The sequence below is a fragment of the Gavia stellata genome, chromosome 6 (genome assembly GCF_030936135.1).
Source record: "Gavia stellata isolate bGavSte3 chromosome 6, bGavSte3.hap2, whole genome shotgun sequence".
NCBI lineage: Eukaryota > Metazoa > Chordata > Aves > Gaviiformes > Gaviidae > Gavia > Gavia stellata.
This window is the reverse complement of record NC_082599.1, coordinates 18,303,300-18,321,275: the sequence shown is the minus strand read 5'-3', so window position 1 is coordinate 18,321,275 and position 17,976 is coordinate 18,303,300. Positions and strand designations below refer to the sequence as shown.

Sequence of the window (17,976 nt, the reverse complement as noted above, 5' to 3'; positions counted from 1 at the left end):
TAATAGCAATGCAAACATCTTATGCGCACTTTGATTAACATAAAATAAGTTAATGTTTTGATAAAAACAGGGGGTTTTATAATTTACATGCCTTTTACAGAAGCAATTGAACATTTCTTTTAATACAATGAAAATGTCTGAGTCAGAAGGAACATTATTTTTTTAAACTGACCATACTGTAAAAGGGGGCCTATTTTCCACATTTGCCTCATATCTGTGAATCTGATTTTGCTGAAAACCAATCCTGTGAGGAAAATGTCCGTCTGACAGGAAAAAGAAAGAGGACCCATCTCTTAAAACTGCTGAACTAATGGCACTTTAACAGTCTTTACTTCTGATATATGTGATGATTTCTGAATGATGCAGCTGGTAGTTCCCTGCAGTTTATCCTTCCCCTGGGCAAGGTTCGTTAGGGCCATAGCTGCGTTGATCTCCTTCCAGTATGTTTCATCTTTGCTGGTTCCTTTTCTGTTAGCTGCGCTAGATTCAAGCAATAACAAATATTTACACGTACAGCTTACATAGCTATGTGATGTCAGGAAACCCGTAATAATAATAATTTTAGAAAACAGTGAAGTCCCTTACTCACCTTTCACACTTATTTGGTCCATTCTCCAGATTTTCTGAAAACAGAAAAAAAAAAAGATGTCTATTTTCTTTTAACATATTTTAAAACAAGCAAGTTCATGGAATAGGCATATGAAAAAATAACCCAAGATTAATTCCAAAACTGATACCAGATTTCCGAATAAAATCTTTGTTTCAACATATATAAAGGGCCAGCTTCATGCAAGCGTCTGCCTGGAGAAATCGACACTGAGCTTGGAGCAGGGCACGTGTCAAAGAACATGCTGTGGGGAGGTTCCTGAGACATGGCCTTACAGAAATAGGCTTTAGTGAGGCAGAACCTCACCGAGCCCCACCAGAACCGCACTGGCAGAACTGGTGCTGAACCCTGTCCAGCGCATCCCACACCAGCCTATGTCCAGGAAAAGGTAATAGTGAGAATAAAGCTGGTCTTGGAGGTTCACCTACATTTTGCAGGGTGATAGAGCTAGTTTTTCAAAACATAAATCCCAAGGACATAAGGAATTGCAAAACCTAAAAATAAAAACCAGCTTCACTGCCCTTCGGTGAATGCCTTCTTGTATGCACTAAAAATAGGACTTTCACCCATGCACGCATGATGTGTGTGGTTTTTAATGCGCCCCTTGCCCAGGCTGCAACCCAGTCACAGAGGCAGGCTGAGAAGGATACAAGTAACAAGCACACCTGGTTAACAGCCTTCAAAGATGAAACTGCATCACAGGCATAAGCTACACTTCCCCATCAAGAGTCACATTTGTTCATTCACTAGGTCCTCACGTCACAGAGAAGCCAGAAATATTTACCAGGCAGAAATGTATAAGCTTTATTCAGTGGGCTTGCTATCCTGACACAGAAACACATTATAGAGGAGCGAGGAGCTGATGCCCAACTGCAATACCTATGAAGAACCAGTCAAACAAAAGAAACAGCAATGGCATGAGCACTAATGGCTACAGGACCCAAAAAGCCCCTAATGACCGCATAAATCTCATAAAGTAATAGTCATGCACTTCTTTATGAGGCTGGATTCCCAACTAAAAATCAATCCTGTCGCTAGATTTCCATCAGATTATTAATTAAAAGTTGATGTTTTCTTTAAACAGAGCTTCCAGCGGCAGAGGTCCCAAAGCACATCACAACCCTTGACAGCTCTTTATTTACAAGAGACTTTGCCCACCACTGACCAGCAGCCCGTTTGCTCATACAACGCCAACCCGCCTCGAACAACTCAGCCCAGCCGCACTCCCCAGCACTTGGAGGTGACCGCTGAAGACCACAGTCTCACCAAAGAAATGCAGGGACACCAGCTGTAAATTCAGATGTTTGCCAAGCTGTTTGATTTAGCAGGCCTCCATCCTTTCGCAAAACAGCTTTATAAACAAATGTCCACAAGTGACCAAGGTTTACATCTTGTTCCAAAAGAGCACATCTTAAATCAGTATCTCTTAAGCTCTCCTAGATCAGTGCTTGAATGGGATTCAAGAGGGGGGACTTCAACCTATGCAGAGGAGAGGGAAACACGGAAAAAAGAAACATTTGATCCAGACAGAGGTACTGAATGACACCAAAAGTCTCCTTCCTCATGCTGTACTTGGCTACACATAATTTTTCAGCTCTGCTTCATTTTTTTTTTAATAGAGACAATTTTAAAGAGGAGGTTTAGGACTGAATAGGTCAGTAGGTATAGAAATGGAAATGGCAAGTAATAGAGAAAGTCGTTGCCAGAGCAAACCTGGATATAAATACACCTCTCTCAAGCATCTGTCAGTTTCTTTTGCTGTTGGAAAATATTTCCTATGAACAAAAAAATTGCTTGTACAAACTTCTGAGGAAAGTAGGTGTGAATGGTGACACACATTCCAATTCCAGCGTTTATTTGAAGGAGTATTTGCAAATATTTTTTACTGGTGTTTAGCCAGTTCTAAAAGAAAGCGGCTTGCCTGTGGTATATACAAGCAGTAGCAAAGCTAAAAAATACAATCCAGGTACAAAGAGCTACCCATTCTTTAACTTTGCTGAAGATTTTTCCTGAACTACAAGTCTTTTTTTATTCCATTTAGATTTTCTGTTTTTTCAAACAAATAATTTATGTCAAAGAAACTCGAAACTGGGTTACAATAAAACCATCATTGATAATTTGCAAAGCTCTTGCTAGTAACTGCTGTAAAAGCATGTTAGTACAATGAAGTCTGAAAATCCATCATTTCAAACACAGGCCCCCTTTTTCTTGCCAAAAATCCTTTTCTGCTATACCAAACCTCTGACAGCATATCCCAGTTTGCACTACCACAGCATCCAAGCAGCTCACATCTGTCTGAACAGCCCGTAGTGAAGAAAATAAGTATTACCACCATTTTGGGATGGGGATAACCACATTCAGGGAGACAAAGACTGCTCCCCTTGACATCTTGCCGGTCAAACCAACTTGATCCAACTCAAAAGGAAGAGTAGGGTTCACCTCACTCGCCATGAACCTGCCATCTAAGTCATGTATCTTTATCCAGGCTAGTTGTCCAGGCTCCATTCACAAACAACACAGACGTCTTCCAAGAAGTGGTTTCAGCCCACCCGTCTAACACCGCAGTCCAACACCCCTGACTACTGATACAAAACCAGACCGCGGAGCCCTCATCTATGGTTACCTCCTCCCACTGTTTCCCTTTGGGCAGCATTATCATCCATGTGGATATGCTATGAGCTGGATATGGGGAGGACCATATCTCTCCTTTGGAGATTAAACTGGTGGTGTAACTACAGCCTTAACTGCTTAGCTCAGCCTGGAAGAATCACAGTCTGGCCATGTCTGGCTCTTCGCTGACAAGAGGGGGAACATAGATGACAAAATTTTATCAAACTTAAAAAAAAAAGGGGGGGAATCTTGCCTGACATTTTGCTTTTTCTTCATCTTTTGCAATCTTCCTGCTCTACCCCTGACTACTAATTAAAGCTTTTGATAATTAAAGCTTTTGATATTTGACATATCTGCACAACTGCAAAGTATATTTCAACTGTAAAAACAACATTTTGGTGAGACTGTTTCATGAATACAATCGAAGAACAGCATTCTCAGTATGGAAAGCGTTTGGTTTCTTGACCGTTGCACAACGTGTTCCTAGATTTCTTCTCTGAGGCAATGAGAAAATGGCACTAGAACTGGGTAACATCTCTGGAAACGGTGACGGAAGAAATAGAAAAATGAGGTAGCATACTGAATCTCACCAAGTAGCCTCAGCTAAAGATTACTGACAGGCAGACCTCGCACTTCACTCATGAACCCTCTCTCACTAGATGAGCAGCAGCACTTTATAGAAGGTACCAAGGATGCACTATAGCTGCCCTCTCCAAGTGCTGTGGTTAACTTTAATCTAACATGCCTTAAGTAGCAGCCACCATCTCTCCTGAAAAAGTGTGGTCCTCTCACTAGCTGGATCAAGGCAGGCTGTCACACAAATTTCAACCCCTACAGACTTGTCAAGCTTAGATCAATGTGCCAAGTGACTCCAGAGAAAGCCAATGCTGATGCATTATTATATTCCACACTGTTCCCAAGACTTATTTGATAGGGTGTACACTGAAGTTTATCAACAGCATACCACTGGCCAGCACAAATAACTTTCCTAAACAAACTACAGTTGTGCTCAATAGCATATTTATTATTTGAAACCCAAAAAGAAGCTGCAGCTGAGGGTGGTTTGTTCTGTCTCAGAAAGCAATATGCTTCTTGTGAAAGGATGTTGGTAGGCTTTCAGCATATATTGAGATCCCATAGTAAGTCTATTTAATATTAAACATCAGAAACATCTTTTTGTGACAAGTTTGGAAATCACTTAAAACAGTGGTCATTTGCTCTACAACTGGAAAGTTTTAAGCACTATGAAAATGGAAACTCAGTCATTTATAATTAGGGATTGTCATTTATATCTCGCTTTCTGGTGCTTCATTCTGCTCCCAGTTGCAAGCATCCAGAGAATCAACTTTTGCCTGGCCAGGAATGTCTCATTCTGCTCTCACCATCCACCCAAAGAAACCAGCAAGGCGCGATATTTGTTCCCTCCTGTTTGTAATAGGAAGTCACTATAAATCACTTACCAATGGAATCCTGTATACCTTTCCATTAGTGTGAGTTTTCAGTATACAGTTTACTGTAGCATGCAGTGCCAAGAGTGTAGTCACTGGACAATACCAGCTTTGTGATACAGTATGGTATTTTTCAGGACTCACATAATTATTAATAATATATGTAGCATTTATTTTTTTTTTCACCATGAAATTTCTTCATAAATATTCACTGGCTGATCATGACAGCTCTCTTGCAAGGTAGCCTGCAGTCCTGTTTTAGCAGAGATGGAAATGAGTCTCAGAAGTCCAAAGACAACATGCCGAGGCAATACTTTGACCATTTCAAAAGCATTTAAGAGCAGAATTTTCCAGGATTTCTCCTATATTTAAAATGTTTTCTTTTGTTCTTCTGTTATCAGAAAGAAAATAAACCCCAGGGTTCTTGTAGGCAAACCATCCTTCAGCTGGACAACAGCATCGCTTATCTCCAGTACATTGCCATTCCACCTGACTGTTGTCAAAATAATATACAGATAATTCCCAAGAAGACATACATCTAAGGGCATACACAGTGCCCTTTTAAATACTGCATCCAGTATTAGAGAAGAAAGCCAGGGCGTAAATACCGTAGCACATATGCCTACTCCAATTTACAACATACAGAGGCTCTCTGGCTACATGGTGCTTGCAGCACATTCAAATATTTCAGAAAAATTCAGACCCCTACCATTTGCCGAGTCCAGACTAATAACTTTTATGTACTTGGATTACTTCAGGGGTGTGCTAAATAGTGTTAATTACAGTTACATTTTATTCTTTGGATCTAAGAATTCTGACCTAAGAATATCACACGTGTGTGGTGATGAACTGACTTCACCTAAAGGCCCTGCTGGGAACAGCAAAGGAAAGACCGACCACTTACGTAGGACCAAGAAGCATCCATGTTACTCCCCTGCTCGGTGTTATACACAGCTCAAGCCAAACTGCAACAACTGGCTTAAAACCCTGCTTTGTGTTATCAGGTAACACTGACAAAGCAAAGATGGCTTGAAACCAATAGAGGAAAGAACGTGTGAATGAGGGAATGAGACAGAGAGGGAAGGGTACAGAACGTTATGTAGTGGGGAAAAAGTGGACATGGAAGTCAAGACACAGTCAGTCCCACACGACTGTCATATTTCTTGAAGCTACTTGAACAAGTACAGATTCCTGACGAATCACACACCTTCTATTCTAGCTCAAAACGGAGGAGAAAAAAGACCTGCTGGCCCCAAATGGTGAACACTATAAAATATTTGTTGGTTCAGTAAAAGGTCCCATATAACTTATCTTCATTTTAGAATTGGCAATGTTTTTCAGCTGTTTCTCTCTCTGCCTCTCGTGAACTTTCTTTTGTTGGTTTTGGAGACGCTGGCTTAACATGCGTTGACCAGCATTTTCAAAACAAGCAAGAGGAGGAAAAAGAGGGAGGAACAGGAAATAAATTGGGGCAGCTGAATGAAAAATGAAGTTTACATATGTGACTAAATTAGTGGTGATATGAGCTATTTCTGAAGGTCACACACACCCCCCTTGACTCTAGCATTTTCCAAACCTCAATTTGGGGGCACATATGACTTTCAGATCTCTGGTTCTCCAAGAACAAAACTGGGTTAACTGGAGTTAATATTCCTGTACTCTTCTGCATTGACACATCTCCTTTCCTCCCGAAGGATCCCAAACTAAACCATGAATCATATAACATCACTAGTGTTTACCCACATCTGGGGAGGGAAGGTGGCTTAGCACAGGCTGCTCAGCAGCGCAAGGGAGGGGAAACTGTAGCCCACAGCACCAGGCCTGGCCCTTTCCTCTTAAAAGAAATGTCATTTAATCTTGGTGCAAAGACTGTAGCACCTTTTCAAAAACACAAGCATAGCAAACCTCAGCTCCTCTAGCTTGAACTGGAGGAAGCAGAAGTTGGCCTTCCCATGCTAACACTTGCAGTGCTCCCATTTTGAGCCTGATGTGAACAGACAAACGAGTTTCTGAACACAGATACCGCTCAGCCAGAGACCCAGACTACTAAAGGCTTTCTAGACATAGACAGGACTCAACCGATCCAGCACAGCAACTCTTAAAACCCTTTTCCATTTGCACTATCTTCCCAGGCTTCCTCAGGGACATCAGACCTATTAAGGATGAATTACGGAGAAGCACAGACAAGAAAGCTTGTGCTGGAAGAGACTCCAAACTGCAGAGTCTCTTACAGAAAATGTTCCCCAAACTCGCCCTGGTGGCTGACCTCCTGCAGACCCTGGGCCACCTCCACACCGGATCCGCTCAGCGTTGTCCCTCGTGAAGCCACTCCTGCCCGGAGCAGGTCCTGGACTGGGCAGGTCCATGTGAAACCGCCCAGTTGGGGCTGGCAGTGCTCATGCAGCAGAGCCTTTCAATGGAGGGACGAAAGTCCCCGTTTGAGTTTCAGATGACCTGCGGCTGCAGACGCAGCAAGGCACTGCGACCTGAGAGGGCATGTGATACCAGCCGCAGCTGGTCCGATCTCAGGGGAGTACCAGATTTCTACTGAAAAAGATGTATTACCATGTCCTTTTGTTGGGTGGCAGGAGGAAAGCTGTCAGACACTTGCAGGAATGAGGTCTGAGCCCAGACTCTAGAGAAAACTCATTTTCAGCAAAGCTTTCATTTACCACTGCTCTCTCCTTCTTCCAGGCGGAGGTTATGGAGCAGCTTGTAATGGAAGTCACCCCCACAACCCCGTTACCTCACTCCTTTGGCTTCACAGTGACACCAAGCATAACAACGGAACTGTCATCAGCTGTTATGTCCTTTCAGATGAACAAACTGCATAATGACAATTTATGTTCACAATGACAGCTACAGTGAATATTTTTCCCTGTTCTCCCAGTGTTTTTTTTCCAGGAACAGCTTTAGCCCTGGGCTGACCTCTTCTATTAAGACCCACAGGTTGGGTCTTGCCAACGTTGGAACTATCACTTTGCCATCACAGCTCAGACCAAGACTTTTCAGGGAAATCTTTCTTTGAAATGTGCTTCTTGCACCAAAACATCAGATAATAAGCTTTAACTGTGAGAGACTGGTATCACTCAAGTTTTTTTCCTGAATACCTGAAAACTTGAAGACTTTTTTTCCCTGTGCAGCCTGGAGCCTGCTGAAGTGGGAGTAGGCATCTAGTTACATTTTAATACATGTGATTTTTATAAAATAGGTGTACGTGCCCACCGAGACTGGGATAGGTGTATTTTATAAACCATAAAAGAGAATTGAGTTTGCAGGGCTATATTAACATTTGCATTAATAAGTGCACTGAAAGCCCCACATAATAGTAGGCATGGTGCAAATGGTCTGACAGTCTTGGGCTATGCACCTGCATGTAAGAATTTATGAGTTAGCAAACTAGATACAAACCTGGTGTAAATCACTTCATTGTTCGGGCTGTCACGGTTGGCTCTAAATTTCCCATGACCAGTGACAGTGTGTTCTCCTTGGTGAGATGCAGGGCACTGTGTGAGACCTGTTCTCTTAGCCAGATTTTAGAAGAGCTTATAATGGGAGTCAGGGCTGTGTAGTGTTGGAGACGAGCTGTTAACGAACTGACGGTTATATGGTATTATTTTCTTTTCAAGTTTGCTGCAAACCTGACTGAAATCAAATCTTTCCTCATTGAGTTGGCATGTAATCAATAGTGTAAGGTTGTCAGATTCCTTGGTGATAGTCTCCCACATGCATTTCACAATGGATAAACAATTATCTGACCTCAGCTTCATTTTTTTTGATGTTATTTAGAAAGGGATTTACAGCACGTGCTGTGCTGACTGGAAGGATGAAGTAGTTAGCCCTCCTATTGCAAACCATTATGGGTTAACAGTGAAAACCAAGTTAGGCAGCAGGGAAGGGGGAGGGTGATATAAAGAAAACAGGAGAAAGGAGAAGAGGAAGAAAAAAAAGAAATAAAAGAAAGGGTATGGGAGATGTTAAAAAAAAAGGAAATGAGAAAATGGCAAATGAAGATTCATTAGGAAAAGGAAGAGTAAGGAGTATGAAGGGAGAAAACATACCACTGTGTTAATTTTCTTTATTTTTAGTACAAAAATATCCTTTTCCCACCCAGGAATCTCACTGTTGTGCAGGCAGGCACGTTCAGGCTTTCACTCTGGATCTAAAAATTTTAATTGGGAGCTCTTAAAGCCTAAAATAAGGCTTTGAAAGTAAAATGCTAAAGTCAAATGCAGCCAGGGTAAGCACTATTACACTCCAGCCCGATTGTTTTTCATTAAAAAAGCGGGGTGAAAGGGAGGGTTTCAAAGCCGTATTTCAACCCTAGGCTGACACTACAGCAGTAAAATCTGATTTTGTTATGCTAGTTGGCTGTGGGTTTGGGAGCAGACCCTACATATGCGGTGTAACGTTATGATATGAATGCGCGCACACAGGATATTTTCAGATGCCTCCTGCAGAATTTGCAGAAATGTGCTCCCGGTTCCCGCGGCCCTGCTCGCAGAAGCCGGCTCCTCTCCTGCCCCTGGGAGCCAGGCGGGCTCAGACATGGCATATGCTGCACAAAGGCAATTTAAATTACAAGGTGCTGTATTTTCAGGCAAGTGGAGGAACTTCTAAGTGAATGCCAGAACTGATTTCCAGGGTGTGTTTAGCCAGCAGCATGGAGTAAAGAATGGATAAGTCTGTCAGGGAGAGGAAATCCAGTGCTTCTTTCACTCACGTCTAAGATACAGAGGAGACTGACGAATACGGTCTTTTAACACACGGCTTCTTCCATCCACTGCATGGGGTACTGGGATGTGCACGATACTTACGTCCAAATACTAAACCGCGGGTACCTAAGTTATGTCCCAAACTTACTGCACTCTGTGCGATCACAAGCATAAAAATTCAAGCAGCTTGTAAGAAAGTGCACAAGCACATACAAGGCTCCAACAGTCAAACAGCCATAAAAATGACTGTAAAGAGCTTAATGGCAACCCCAGACAACTGTTGCACAACAGATCCTACCAATGAAGGGATTGCATGTGAAATTTTAAAAATTATTTGTAACTATTAGGAGATACAGATATATTCATATACATACATATCTGTATCTGCTTCTCTGTGACGGGTGCATAAAAATGGGAATGCCTAAGCAGTCTGCCTTCCCACCAAGCATACTGTGAGATACAGCAGCACAATCACATATGGTATTTTCTGTGGTCTGTCTCCCCGAAGGTGCAGGACGGACCTGCTCCAGGGCCAAACCCAGAGCAGTAGGTGAGACCTTTCCCTGCACAACCTCAGCGCCACGGCACAGCAGCTGCAAGGCTGTTGCAGGAGGAGAACACAAGAACATAAAAGATAGTCACATGGATTTAACAACGCCAAGTAAATCATGTTAGTGATTGAGCGTCTCTCTGCTCCTGCTACAGGTTTGTGTGTGGGGCTGGATGAGCTGTTTTAACCAACCTTTTCAGAGATGCTACACACAGTACGTTCCCCAGTCTCTGGACTCTGATTCGAGAGCCCGGGCTCTCATCTTCAGCAGTGCTGAGCGCTCGCTGGTGCAAATGAGGTCAACGAGCACTGTGCTTTGAATGTATAAAGAGCCATGAAATCATGAGCATCCATAAGGTCTTAAGTATCTAAAATGACTTCAAATTGTAATTGTTTGGTGCCTCAGCTCCCCATTTGTGAAATCCTACAGACGTCTTACGAAAACAACTTTAATAAAGTTTCTGAAGGACCAGATGGAGCGTATCAAATGGCACATCATTCAATTAATCATCCTGTCCTCAGAGATGCTTAGCTGCATCCACATTAGTGCTTTGCCAGTAGAGAAGCAGCAATGAGCACCCAGTGAGGACATGAGCTGGGTTTTGAGGCTTCTTGCAAACTAGGTTGGTTCACATACATCAGAAAACTATCTCTTTCCTCATCTAGCTAGAAATGTGATGGGAACCCCTTTATTCAGCACCCCAAGGAATTACAGGAACCTACACAGAAAGCTGTAGTCACACACCTCCCTGACTGTATGCAGAATAACCAGCAGAAAGAAACATTGCTGAGTGAACAACAGGCAGAATAGTTGCCCATGGATTATACTCACCTTCAACTGCACAAAAATTATTTTAATGTTTGACTGCTTTTTTTTTTTGAGTCAAGTTTTTAGTTCTGCTCCCTTTGCTTTCCCTTGTGAAGCTACTGCAGTCTTCATGCTTCTGCTCACCACAACTTGCACTGTTATTATTTCCATTACAGGATTTCTTCCCAAACCTAAATATTCCCAGACACCTTCTGAACAGGCCCTCAGGGATTCTAGTAAACTGGGAGGTATCTCAAGAAGGGCTGTGTTTTCAGTTTTCCTATTCACCAAGCAAGTGAGAGGCAGCGCAGCAAACCAGGCAACGGGGGAAGGCTCTTGGAGCAGAAGAATCGTGTGCCCAGAATTATTCAGGAAGTTGTAACCATTTGCCAAGAGGTTTTGAAGAAGCAGAAATACCTCCTTCTTCTCCAAACGTCATCTTGTATTTACAAATGGTTTGAGTCCTAGCACAGTGCAATTTCAATGACTCTGCAGGAGAATTGTACTTAGAAGAGCTCAAAGACTATCCTGACTATCATGGAGATTGGTGCAGCGTAATAAATCAGCCAGACTGAGCTTGAATCCTCAAGGAGCAGCAAAACCTTAACACTGCAGATGCTCCCTAATTGAAAGTTGTAAGAGCCCTTCACAGCCAAGTCTTTGCGTAAGATAGATGAGGCTCCTGCGCTCCAAAGGAGCACGTGTGGGAGGTTCTGAAACAGTAGTAGGCCGGTATGTAACATTGCAAAGGCCTTGGATGTGAACAGCTTTGTGGAAGAAGACAGAATTGCTCTTTTGGCAAAACATGTGAAACTGTCTGTGATAACGGGAATGAGAGCAAGGATGACTGAATAAATATTTGCACTGAATGCCTTGTCAGGACAGGGGAATTGCTACTGATGTGATCTTTACTTTCAATGTTACTGCTTCTGACAGTCTTACAGACTTTGCAGATGGTTATTGGCCACTAAATCATTCTTCAAGAATGTTGGCTCCATTCCCAAACCTGAAGAGTCTGAATGTGAAGGGGTTTGTTATTCAACACACACTGCTGCTTTTGGAGACAGTGATTTTCAAGAAACCAGCAGGGAAGCATCGTCAACTGATAACAACACGGGACTGAATTCAGACTTCTCAGCACTCAGGGCCTCAGACACGAGGCACACTTGAGTAAATGTGCACCATGTAGCAGGGCATCGTGTATCCATGTAGCATAGCACTCTGCCTGAGCCGTGAGAGCAATGCTATGCCACATTGATGGACCTATATCATAGCAAAGATTGCTGCAGAGAGACAAGGCTTACTAGCTCATCCTGACCTCGATATATGCTTGCAGTTCTTGGTATAGCACAATTGCATGAATTTTGGGGCCTCTGTAAAACTCACTCCATGACGCTGCAGAGATTATTACCGTTCCGTTCAGCTCCTCTAACTGTAGGACACACTGCATAACAACGAGGCGTATTCAAACCCTCTGCCATTCATCCCAGGAAGAGCAGTTTGCAAAGACGCAATTGCTGAGCTGTAGAGGACTCTAAGCCACAAGATTTCAAGCCAAACAGATTTGCTTTCAAATAGAGAGTATCCGAACCACGGGCAATATGCCCAGGCTGTTTCTTTGAGTGAAGATGCCGATTCTCTGAGATCATTGCAAACAGCTCTCACCTGAAAAAGCTACACTGGCCACTGGAAACTATACCTAAATAGCAACTACACCAAAATAGTAGTAATAATAATTGTGACAGTAATAACACATATCTTTTAAATAATGAGTGATAAAAAGTAATCCATGCCTTTGTACTAATGAAACGACAAATTATTGAAGCACAATGTATTATTACCACAGAAAAATATATTATCCAGAACTATTAAACATACTTCTCCCAAAAAGGGACTGATTACCTTGATGAGTGTAGCCCAAGTCACAATAGCGGACATGATCTAACAGCAGTTAAAGCCAATAGCCTTCTCTAAAACCTAACTGAATTGCTTGGCTATCAGCCTCCAAGACCAAAGACAATGTTATCTAAAGCAGCCCCTCGTAACATTTTTCCCCCAAATAGGGTGAATGCTGTTTGTTTAAAAATGCCAGGTTGGTGCAGAGATAGGGTGCTTCGAAAGTATGTAAGACAGGTGCAGAAGGCAATAATGTCATATTTACTACATATTTGTTTTACATTAGCTCATACATGTTTTCCTGGAAGTCAGGAGATTTCTATTAGAGAATTCTCTCCTGCAACAGTTTGCTATATCAGACTTAAAACACACATACATATTTATGGTAAAGCCATATGGTATTTATGGTTAAATCAACTGACATACTTCAAAAAATATCAATTTGGAATAATTTGAAAGATCTGTAGATCAAAAACAACTCAGAAGCTTTATCAGCATGTATAAATAACCAGTCTTCCTTCCTGTTACCACAAATCAAAACAACTCCTTCACCCAGCAGGGTTTGCAATCAGGGGAAACTGGGCTATATATATATGCATAAAAATACGGAAAATATCTGCATTCATAGAAAGCAATTCCTCACACAGATGCAGTTGGAAATCACTGTGGACTTTTTGCTCAAGAAGCCACCAAACTAATTTTATCTCGGAGTAACTCACACTTCTGTACTTTGCTTATGTGTCTTCCCTGACCTGCTGAGAGATGCTTTCCTAAGGGTGAGCAACATCTGCAACAATCATGTATTTGTATAGATAGCCTTGTATCCTCATCTCTTTTTTAAGACTTAAGATCCTGAATTTCCACTTCTATAGAGAAAAGCAATAAGACAGGAAGCCATGGTTCCAGACATAAATAACATTCATATTTTTTACGGAATAACTATGGTAAAAAAACCTGAGATCCTTTGATCTCTCCAACACAGTCCAACTCTAGGCTTTGAGCCTTTGGATGGAGGATGAGAGGAGGACTCTGAGCAGCCACGCAAGCCAGGGAGCTACAACACAAAGGCTTTAAGCTCTATGAACTGAAATAGTGCATATTCTCTAATTAACTCGCTGCTACTATTAATAGTACTTCTGTTTCCACTTTTAAAACAATAAAAGCTTTTTCTTTTATTTTGCAAGAGTTTTTACTTTTACTTTTGCCCAAAGCTTTCTCGTAGAGCAATAGCTTATACATCACAGTTTGCAAAGTTTATGTAGACCTGCAAACAGTCTGCAAAGCAGACACAGCAAATCCCACGTGCGGACAACACCTGCTTTCCTCACCACCCTCCTTCTGCAACAGCGGGCAAACAGACTGTGTGCCACCAGCAAACGTTGTATGTGAGGGTACAGATTCATCACGGTGCACAAAGCACTCACACAATCTACCTAGTTGGCTGCCACCAACCATTTTACTTCAGATGAGCAAACTAGCAAGGTGTTGGCAAAACCAGCCCCTTGGAGCACTGCTGAGAGAGTGACACACCCACAGGCAGGACTCGGCTAGCACTGGCATACGCTACCAATCCCAACTGCAACTCAAGGTTAAGCATAACTTTTTAAAATACTTTCCTGATAGCACTTCCTAGGCAACCACCATCTCAGGCAGGAGCATCTTGAGGGTTGCTCAACGCACCCTGAAGGCTGTTGACCACCCATAGCCCCTGTCCGCAGCGAGGCTCTCCCCTTCCTCTTGCAACTTGAACACAGCCAGCTGCCACAAGCTGTTATAACTCAGCGGAGGCTGAGAGGAGACCTTATCGCTCTCTACAATTACCTGAAAGGGGGTTGCAGAGAGGTGGGTGTTGGTCTCCTCTCCCAAGTGACAAGTGTCAGGACAGGAGGAAATGGCCTCAAGTTGTGCCAGGGGAAGTTTAGGCTGGATATTAAGAAAAATTTCTTTACTGAGAGAGTGGTGAAGCACTGGAACAGGCTGCCCAGGGAGGTGACAGAGTCACCATCACTGGAGGTGTTCAAGGAACATGTGGACGTGGCACTGTGGGACACGGTTTAATGGGCATGGTGGTGTTAGTTGATGGTTGGACTTGATGATCTTACAGGTCTTTTCCAACTTTAGTGATTCTGTGAACTCAAGGCAAGTCCTGCCCGATGTTCCTAAATTTTGCAATTAGTACCTGCTTTGCACCCTCCAAACACCCAGGGGCCCACTCCATGGGCTTAGATGACACCTGGCACATTCTGGTTTTATTTTTATTTTTACAAGCCTCATTAGCCTTTGTGGTGAAGCAGAAATCCTAGAATAAGAACCAGGATGATGGCACTGTGAGTATCTGTACGCTTAGCCTCCAAGGAGGAGCTGCCCAGAGGAAACAACAAAGTGTCTAAAAACCCTGGCATCAAGGCCTTTTCCGGATGATTTTGGTTAATGTTAAGAAGCCGCATTGCTCCGCCAGGCCTGGGAGCGGTGTCTCCTGCTTTGTTTCTGAAATCTTCACTTCAGTACAGAGAACAAAGTATAGGAACATATGGGAATGTATAGGGATATCCATTGTTTGCAATTCTCAATTAAAATAGCCTCCCAGTCATGTTGTCCTCTTTTCTATCATCTTTCTCCTCCACCTCCTCCCCATTTCCAACTGCATCCTCATTTTACTTTTGCTACTATGATAGGGGAAGACAAAACTGAAGCAAGAAGAGACTTCTGCTGCAGTTCTTTCAAAAAACATCCAAGACTACCTGCTGGGATGGTACTTGGCTTGCAAAGCCAAAGCCATGCTGTAGCAACCCATCAAGTACAAGGTGCTGTCTATGCTTGGCTGCTGGCATTAAACTATTGTTGCTGTAAGAATTTGTTAGAAATTTTGAAATGGTAATTGCTGCCCCAAAAAAAGGCAGATTGGGAAGTATGACTTGTGGATACAGGGCCCAAGGATTTTGGGAAAGTTTCCCCTGGCCAAAATGCTGTGATTTGATGCATAAGTTGGTTTGTATACAGCACTTCAAATGAAAAAAATATCCCTTCAAAAGAAGTGCCTTGAAACAGAGATATTGGCCATAGATGAGACTCACTTGCTATAATTATGGAAAGACAAATTTTTGAGCAAGACTCCTGTCTGACTTCTGTCCAAAGCCTCCTCAAGACTCCAAATGCTGTGGCCTTTAAAATCAAGAGATCAAAATGATTGGTAATGGAAAAGCAGAAAATTTGCATATTAAAATTAAGGTTTAAATTGTTTGTCACTGTTTGTCAGTAAACTCAGACTCATTTCTTTTTGTGTCTCAGAGAAAAATAGGATCTGTAGAAAATGTTTAGTAGGACACTAAGTTTTAGAAAAATGGGCAAAATTTACAAATGGAAGTACTACTTTTTCAAGGATGATGAAAACAGTATCTAGATATGTAGTAGTATAAAATCTACTGCCTAAATGCTACATTTACTTGCACAGCACATTTAAAAAAAAAATTCTATTTCAAGGAAAGAGTACAAAATTTTCTCCAATTATATAATGAAGCTTCAGATGAGTTTACGGCTCTTTCTCTAACTGTTGTTCTTGTTCTCATAGACATGTGCAAGACATGTTCCTTTACAAAACATTCCTACTTTCTAAGCAGCAGAAAGGATGCCCTCCTTTGGGCAAATACACACTTTTCATTTATTTGGAGAAAAAAATATTAAAATTAAAGAGAACAAATTTCCAATCAACACTTGTTAATTTGAAACACTAAAAATTCTCCCATATTGAAAGCAGATTGCTCTGAAGAAATGCTCATTTTCAAGGTCATAACAGCGCTGGCAAAACTCAAAAAAGTTGTAGTCCAACTTGCTTGTGTTCAGCTGTGTTTACTTAGTCTCAATTTGACAAAAGTCTGCCTCTGATTATACATAGCAGTCATCTGCCCACAGATAAATAGATATTACACAAACGTTTGGAGGGAATGACATTTGGCTATCATTATTTTTGGAATAATTTACTCTACATCCTGAACTTAAAACACCAAAATGATTCATAATGTTTTTTGGACCCAAGTATTTCCATTTAATAAATAAATTGATCTCTATGACCTTTGTAGACTTTCTATTGTACATGCTAGTGGATTAAAAAAAGGTGATTTATTGTTAAATATTCTGTATGCCTGGGAAAAGTGGATTTATACAGAATTGAGACCAAAGCCAGTGGCACATCCGGTGCACTCACTGCAGCAGGTCAGAGCCCAGCACCTGCACTGCAAAGGGCTCAGGGTGCTGCTGGAGAGGGGGCTCTAACTCAGCTCCACAAGACACCCCACCCCATCACAACCTGCAAGCACATGTATACCACTCAGCTCTCTGCAGAGCATGCACCTGCAGTTAAAGTCCACACTAGCAGAAAACCTAACGGCAGTGCCTGAAATACAATGGTGTTTTCTCTTTCAAATGCACCTATTTCAGATGTAAACTTAACAGTTTTCTGCCTATTATTTGTAGGAGGAAAAATGAATACATATTGGATGCCAAAGTGAAATTTTGCCTTATCCAAGGTAGTTGTTTCATGACATTTATAAAATAGCTTATATTTTAAAGCAGACCTGCAGTATTTCGCTGATGTGGATAGAAATTTTGTCCAGTCAAAAACAGTACTTAGCCTAAGGCATTTTGCATTATAAATTATCCAGGAATAAGGTAAAAACATATGAATAAATTATAGTCACTACTCCCATTCTTTCCCTCTTCCTAATTTTCTCCTCTTTAAGCCCCTGTCAGCTCCCCAACATCAACCACCCCAAACAGCACTTCCATGTCAAGCACTGGAAGTATCGAGGGCAATTCAAAGTCCATGAGGGATATTGTTACTGTTGTATGTTTGAAGTGGAAGATGTTTCCAGAGTATGGTGATAGATGGAAGAATAAAACCTACACCAGACAGAGGGTCAGACAGATTAGTTTCTGTAAAGTTAGCATGCTTTCAAAAATGTCTTTTCAATTAGAATACCAAAATTAAGAAAGCCTCTGATGCAATAGGAACCATATGTGTTTGACATATCCAGCTTCTCTATCTTTGACATCTAAATACTCAGTTTAAAGAAAATTAAGACATTTGTTTACAAAGAAATAGTTTATGTGTTTACAAGACTAAGCTGAATGTTTTTAGATGGAACGATTATATACTAGTCATTTCCCCTCATTTTCCCTTGTTTCAGGAAGGAATATTACTGTGAAGAAGGAATGTGTTTTCAATGTGGACAGCTGGAGGTACAGAAAACAGATTTCTGTCACGTGGAACAAATGCAGCAAATTCCTTCTTTATGGGCTGTTTTCTTACAGAGACTAAGTATTGGGAGCTCATTACACTATGATGC

General features: G+C 41.8%; 1 protein-coding gene across 1 annotated transcript in view; it reads right to left on the bottom strand.

Moving 5' to 3' along the window:
• Window positions 1-293: 293 nt before the first annotated feature.
• Window positions 294-17,976, bottom strand: part of MKX (mohawk homeobox) — a 45,711-nt gene continuing 28,028 nt past the window's right edge. The window contains exons 5-6 of the mRNA XM_059819012.1: window positions 590-623; window positions 294-480 (exon numbers count right to left, since the gene is read on the bottom strand). Coding sequence (XP_059674995.1) covers window positions 294-480; window positions 590-623 — 221 coding nt within the window. The remainder of the gene's footprint in view (window positions 481-589; window positions 624-17,976) is intronic.